This window comes from Microtus ochrogaster, chromosome 7, assembly GCF_000317375.1.
Source record: "Microtus ochrogaster isolate Prairie Vole_2 chromosome 7, MicOch1.0, whole genome shotgun sequence".
In the NCBI taxonomy this organism is placed as follows: Eukaryota; Metazoa; Chordata; class Mammalia; order Rodentia; family Cricetidae; genus Microtus; species Microtus ochrogaster.
In genome coordinates, this window is record NC_022014.1 from 79090586 (window position 1) to 79097742 (window position 7157).

General features: G+C 51.5%; 1 protein-coding gene across 5 annotated transcripts in view; it reads right to left on the reverse strand.

The window, feature by feature from the left end:
* Positions 1-5509, reverse strand: part of Wbp2 (WW domain binding protein 2) — an 8576-nt gene extending 3067 nt beyond the window's left edge. For 4 of the 5 annotated variants that reach the window (XM_005350755.2, XM_026780744.1, XM_005350753.2 and 1 more), the window contains exons 1-4: positions 5402-5509; positions 2306-2414; positions 1105-1240; positions 244-336 (exon numbers count right to left, since the gene is read on the reverse strand). In XM_005350755.2, coding sequence (XP_005350812.1) covers positions 244-336; positions 1105-1240; positions 2306-2414; positions 5402-5460 — 397 coding nt within the window. In that variant the 5' untranslated portion in view covers positions 5461-5509. Of the gene's footprint in view, positions 1-243; positions 337-1104; positions 1241-2305; positions 2415-4700; positions 5028-5401 lie in introns of those variants that run through there. The other variant, XM_026780742.1, reaches the window with a different exon arrangement.
* Positions 5510-7157: the final 1648 nt, after the last annotated feature.

A 7157-nucleotide genomic window follows, 5' to 3' on the forward strand; every position in this document is an offset into this window, starting at 1 on the left:
ACATTTCTGTCAAAATGTTGTACGCCTGTTATGGGCAGAGGAAACCCACAGACGATAATTACAGGTTTCTTTCCCAGTTCCCAGTCCTGTCAGTTGGGCCCAGACAGTTACCTCCTGGTGCTTACTATCAAAAAGAAAAACAAAAAACAAACAAACAAACAAACAAAAAAAAAGACAAACAAGAAACCCACGTGTTAGATGTCAGGTGTGTCCTTAGTCTGCAGTTTGTAAGAGCTAGGATACCTTGAGATGCCACCTGGAGCATCCGCTGCCCAAACTCAATGGCGCCCCCTGCTGTGAAGGTCAACTTGTAGGAAGCCGCGCCTTCCCAGCCACCTGAGAAGGGACACGGACGGTGAAGGAACAGAGAGGAGAGAGAAAACAGGTTCCGTTCAGAGAGAAGGCTCTTTGTCCTCTTCTGGCGCTCATCCAACACGGAGGAGGGAGGAAGGCTGTCAGGAAGGGGCAGGGCTTCTGCCTGTAGCCCACAAAACACCTGGTGCTGCAGGCTGGCCTGGCTCCTGCTTGTGGAGGAGCTTTCCCCCACCCACAGGGCTTTCCCCCACCCACAGCCAAGTACACTGCCAGGACCAAGGAAGGCTACATGCCTGATTGCCAAGCCAATGACAAGGGGGAGGGGAGGAAGGCTTCTCCTGACCACCAGCAAAGCCTTGGCAGCTCTCCTGGTAACTGACATGGAGGTTCAGGGTAGAACTCTCCTGGGAAGAGGCAGCCTGGCAGGGTGTAGGGGGCTGAGGCTGACACAGACTACCCTGGAGTCTGGGAGTCGGCCACAAAACGGGGACCTGCCAGCCTGGCTCTCATGGAAGGCTCCTCCCAGGATGGGACATAGCTTCTCCCAAAGCTAAAACCTGGGCCTTCCCGGGGGGAGAGAGGGAGGAATGAACACTGCACATTTAGTTTTAATTTTTCTGCTAGGCGTGTGCCGCTGAGCCATTAGCCCAGGTATCTGAAATTAATTCACGGCTGGGAAGGGGGAGGCTTGGACAACGAGTCTGAAAGGGGCTCTCCAGGAGGCAGTCGGAGATGTCCAGAACACCTCATAAAGAGCCAGTCATGTCCCTGAGGTCCCTTGTCACCTACCTCCTGCTTCAGCCTTCACTGTCCCCTTAATAAAGTTGGCACCAAACACCGGCTGCTTGATCTCACAGTCCTTCATCAGATAGAAGGGCATCATAAAGGACTGCATGGCATCCTTCCCCTTAGACAGAAAGATGACCTGAAGAGAGGCAACCAGGCCGTCAGTGCTAGAACCTTAGCTTAGCCCTTGCTTCCCACCCGTTTTCCGTGTGCTGGGTCTGTTCCTAGCGCCAGTGCAGGCAGCGGAGCCCAGCCACATGCTCCTCCCGGGTGCTATAAAGTAAAAGGCCCAGGTTCAGCCTGAAGACACGGTCTCAGGTGTTCACAGGAGGGACCTGCAGGCTGCAGAGGGTGAGGGAACACCATCAGCATCTCAGAGACTAAGGGGGTGGCCGGTGTGGTGTATCCATGGAGGGGCCTGCTATGCTAGGTGCCCGGCAGGGACGAAGTGTAGCACAGGGTCCAGGAGAAGAGATCACCGTGACTTCCTACAGGTCTCACTTTGCCTAACAGCCACAGAACTCTCCTGGCCACATCTGGAAACCCCCTCAGTCTCTCTTCTCTCAATCACATCTATGACACAGGCGTGTGTGGGGGTGTGCACACACAGAGGTCCTTTCCATCACGTGGGTCAACCCCTGGGTTTCCAAACCACCAGACACTCAACCTAAGGGCAGATGAGAGCCTCCAGAGGGGCGGTTCACACCCTGCAGCCCTGCGCTCTTAGCCGTCGTGACCCCTCGCTGGTGGGAAGCCACAGCCAGCGGACGCCCCTTTCTCAACTACTCTTTTGTATTACTCAGAGCCCACACGGCTCATTCTCAGGCGAGGCCGATTCTGCAGCCTGGCATCGTTCACGCTGTAGGGTTCTGCTGGGCTTTGTGCCCAACCTGGAGGCTGTGGCCCTGCTACTGTATCCTGTTTACCACAGCCATCGCTCTGACTGTGCACATGAGCCTCGAGGGCTTCTCCAGGCAAGCCATCGCTGCAGCTGTCTCCGACCTCAGAGAGACTTTTGTGGAATCTGCGTGGCCCAGGTCAGGAAAGCAACGCAAAGGGCCTGGTCCAGGGTCATGTGACAGAGGAACAGGCAGAGCAAAGCAATAGTTTCCCCCAGGGTTCGGAGGCCACTGGTGTCCCAAGGATGAAGGAGAGACACACGAGACACTGGAAAGCAGAGGCTCTAACCTGCTGCACAACTCACCCGGTACGGGGTTAGGTAGACGGTGCCTTTCTTGGTCCCTTTGAAGGCCTCTGGCACGTTCTTCATGTCATTGAATGTGAGCTCCACATGGTCATAGGTCATCAGGATGCTGTGACAAGAAGACAAAGCCCTGGTGATAGTCTGGACTCGGGCTTCGTCCCTCACAAGCAGCAGAGCTTCAGGGAACCCTCAGTGCAGCAGCAGAGAGGAGCAGGTTGGGCCTACAGCCTCCACGGAGCCCCCAGAGGAGAGAACCATCTTCATCTCCGACTGGATTAGAACACCTGGCCTTCTCTTTGGTTCAAGCTGTGGGGTGGTGGTTTGGGAGCCGCATTTCATAAAGCTCAGGCTGGCCTCAAGCTTACTAAATTCCTCCTGCTTCCACCTCTCAAGTGCCAGGATTACAGGCTTCTACCAGGACGCTGGTTTCGTGAGGTGTGAGGGATGGAACCCAGGGCTTTGTGCAGGTTCGGGAAACACTGCCACGTGAGTCACAGCTGCAGCTCTCTGACTGTTGTGGCTTTAAAAAAAAAACTAATATAGGGCTGGAGAGATGGCTCAGAGGTTAAGAGCACTGACTGCTCTTCCAGAGGTCCTGAGTTCAATTCCCAGCAACCCCATGGTGGCTCACAACCATCTGTAATGAGATCTGGTGCTCTCTTCTGGCCTGCAGGCATACATGCAGACAGAACACTGTAAACTAAGTAACTAACTAACTAAATATCTTTAAAAAAAAAAACCAAATTAATATAACTGGGTGGTGGTGCACGCCTTTAATCCCAGCACTCAAGAGGCAGAGGCAGGCGGATCTCTGTGAGCTCGAGGCCAGCCTAGTCTACAGAAAGTGCCAGGACAGCCAGAGCTACACAGAGAAACCCTGTCTCAAAAATACCAAAGCAACAACAACAAAACAAACAAACAAATCCCTAATATATAAACGTGAGTCTAATGGGATTTGGAGATGTAGCTCACTAGTATTTGCCTAGCATGGTCATGGCTCTGGGTTCTTCCCCAGTGCCCCCCCCCCGACAATAAACAAAGTCAAAAAACGACTCTACCCTTGCATTGGCTCCTCTGAAGCTGGAGTTACAGATGGTTGTGAGCTGCCTGACATGGATGCTGAGAAACAAACAGGTCCTCCGAGAAAGCATATTTTTTTGCATGTGTGTGTGGTTTTTTGAGACAGGTTTTTTTCTGTGTGACAGAAAGGATGACCTTGAACTCACAGCTTCTGGGATTAAAGGCGAGGGCCACTGACGCCAGGGGAGTGGTGAGAATGTATTCAACTGCTGAACCATCTCCCCAGCCCATTAATCCAAGCTTCAGCTGGAGCTGCAGAAAATGTCTGTACATAAAGCCCTTGAAACAGGTGTGTGTGTATGTACACACACAAGTATTTAATTCTTGGGGAAGAGTTGACGTTGACAGTGTTTATCTCCAACAGTGGTTTGTAAATTAAAGATTAATGTTCACTAGTTTAAATATCAAAGTTTGAGAACTGCACTTAAATTTCAATTATTACTGACACATCTGTTTTAGAAGTGAGGTTGAAATTCTTCCCAGAATCCTATTTGGTAGCAGTGAGCTGAGTCAGGTGCTGAACCCCTCCCCCCCCCGGGGGGGGGGAATGTAGGGAGGTGCGGGTAGATACCTTCTAGAAAAGACCCAATTTAAGAGAAGGAAAACCACTCTCAGATGATGAAACCAAATAGCTCTGGTGGTAGTGGTGCATGCCTGAACGCCCTGCACTCAAAGGCCTGAAGTAGGGTTGCCTCAAGTTCAAAGCCAACCTGAAATGAAACAATGGCTCAAAGACCAGAGAAAGTGGTAGTGCAGGAGTTGGTCATCGCATGGCAACAAAGTACTTAGCCCAACCGAGGCACTGGATGAAGTTCACCAGAGAACCAGGGTCCTCAGATTGCATGAAAAAAGCTCCAAGTTCACATGGTTTCACTCATCTGTCTCTTCCTTATCCCAAATATCCTTTCTTGGTGCAGTGGCAACACAGGACATAATAGAACCAACACAATGAAAGAGGCCAGCTCTGGATAGAGAAGTGATTTCCAGATACATGCCGAGCTGGCCAGAACCTGCCAAGAACTAGGGGGACAAAATCAGCATATCCAGTTTGTGTCACCCTGCACCTTCTCCTTTGACTCATCAAACACTCCCAAGTGACAGGTCCCAAGCTGGGTGTCGGCTTTGCCCTCCACCACGCCTCCCTTGGCCTTCAAGAGAAAATTCAAGCCTGTATACAGCTCAAGTCCGGAGAGTCTGATTTCCAATGTCCAAAGAAGAAAGGGGAAAGAGAAGCTGTGAACAGGGCCCAAAAGTTGGAGAGAAAGAGTGGATTGTGTGGGGGAGAGTAGAGAAAAAAAATCCTGAAGTTAGAGACCTCTGCTCTGCGAACCGACTTAGGCCATAAGAAATTCAAGAGATCCAGGTAAGAGACAAGCCTTCACAATGGTGAAGTGCCGCTGGTGCCAGGCACTGGGTTGAGCAGCTGACAGCCACTTAGTTCCACCTCTAGGGCCTCAGCCTTTCTCTTGGAGTCTGAGAAGTTCTGGAATACACGAGAAGATCGGAGAGGAGTAGCTAGGCCTATTGATTGTGGGGTCAAGATACTTGCCTTCAGTTCCTCACAGTGCTAAGACAAGTTATTTACCCTCTCTGGGCCTCACCTGTCCTACCCGGAAAATGAGCATCGTAGTGTCTGCGGCACAAGATTAAGTACTATCTAAGGCTGAACAGACGCAGTGGCTGCTGCGTAGTAGCAACTTAGTAAATGTCCAATAAAGCGCAATGGTTTTTAAGACTCCACTTGGGAAGGGGCTCAAGAAACCACCCGTCGGCCTCACTCATGGCCCCAAACCCTGACACCATCCTGCTGCCCCACCCCCACCCAGCACCCCAGCTGATCAGCACCCCAGCTGATCAGCAACACTCCGGTCCTCCAGCCCCGCCTCCGGCCGTTGCCACCCCTTCCCCCCGCGCTCCATCAATTTCCTTCCCTTCCCACCACATCCCACCGCCCACCGCACACGGTGGCCGACACCCGCCCTTCGAGTCTCCAGGATCCTTCCGCCGGGTTTTCACCTCTCAGTGTTGTTGACGATCACTCCGCCACCCTCTGAGTGATTCTTGTTGAGCGCCATAGTCTCTCCCACTGGGGTCCCGAGACTCGCAACGCTCTGCGCCTGCGCGGGCCTTTGGCCCGCCTCTAGTGGCGTCGTTGGTATTACAGTCAGCCAATCACAGCTCCTGCGCGTAGGCAGAGCCACCGCCTGATCTCCAATGTCACGTGGCGAGAGTTTACTCCCGCTCCCCCTCCCCCCCCAAGTTGCACCTGCATCACAAACAAGCCGGCCGACTACAATTCCCAGCAGGCAATGGTCCCACAACCGCGACCTCGCCTTGAGTTGAGTAATGAATGCATTTTGGAACTCGTAGTCTTTTTTTTTTTTTTTACTATCGGCCAGGCTTGCTACGTTATTTACAAAACCTTAAACTTCTGTAGGCGTCTTTCACGCCCACCCCCTCACTTTAAGCAATCTCAATCGAAGAAATGTGACTTAAACGTGATGATTTGGTGTGTGCAACATTTAAAAGTCACTTAATGAGCCGCCTTCTTATCGCGAACTAACCTGAGTGGTTCGCCCATACACTTGGGTGTGATAGACTCAGTCCCCTTCTAGGGTGGACTGGAAGAGTCCGAGTAAAATACACTTTAATCAACTCACGCGAGTCGGACTGTGTGAACTTCAGGGGAAAGCGATCCGCTCCCCTCCCTCTTCCCCGCCCAGCACCTGCCGCCAGCAGCAGTTACCTCGTGATGGCGCTGCTTCCCTCTCTAGTGCGACTAGCTAGTCCTGCTGGGTCCCCGCTGGAAGAGTTAAACAGCAGGGTTTAAATGAGACTTGGGATAATTGCACGAAACCAGACTCAGTGTGAGGCCATCAGCCAAAAAGGACTTTCAAAATATCACTGACTCAGTTTGTGACTCAGCACTGAGCGTCTCGCTACTGCGTTGCAGTGAATCTAAACTCCATCTCTGAGATGAATCCTTCACAGGGCAGGGCCTGGAAGGATTGTGAAAGGTTCCCAGTATCCTTAATCTTAGGAGATAGATCAGTGTTTGATTTGAAGCAGACAACCAGTACTTCGGAGGCTGAGGCAGGAAGTTGCTGCAAATTGGAGGTCAGCTGGGGTTGCATAATAATTCCCAGACCAACCTCAGCAACAGTAAGACGCTGTCTTAAAAACGGGGGTGGGGGGTGGGTGGGGGTGTGTGTCTGAATAGATTGCTTTTCCAGAGGACCCGCTGTTTGTTCCGAGCACTGAGGTCAGGCATCTGACAACCGATTGCCTAGCGCCAGCACCTGATGTCTCTGACTCTGGCCTTCTCATGCATCATATATAAACACACCCACCTACATAGATGCACACACATGCATATCATTAAAAATGATGAAAAGTACATTTTAAAAATTATTTCTCTATTTTCATTTTGTGTGTAGAACAGTTTGCCTGCGTGCACGGATGTGGACCACAGTGAGTACAGGGGCCGCAGGAGGATGGGAGAGGGCATCTTATCTCTTGGAGCTAGAGTTCCAGATGGTTGTAAACTGTCTGTATGTGCTAGGAACCCATGTCTTTTGCAAAGACAGGAAGTGCTCTGAGCTGCTGAGCCATCTTTCTGGTTCCATAAAGTAACTTGTTTTAAAAAAGTAAAATCCAGGGGCTGGAGAGATGGCTCAGCGGTTAAGAGCATTGCCTGCTCTTCCAAAGGTCCTGAGTTCAATTCCCAGCAATCACATGGTGGCTCACAACCATCTGTAATGGGGTCTGGTGC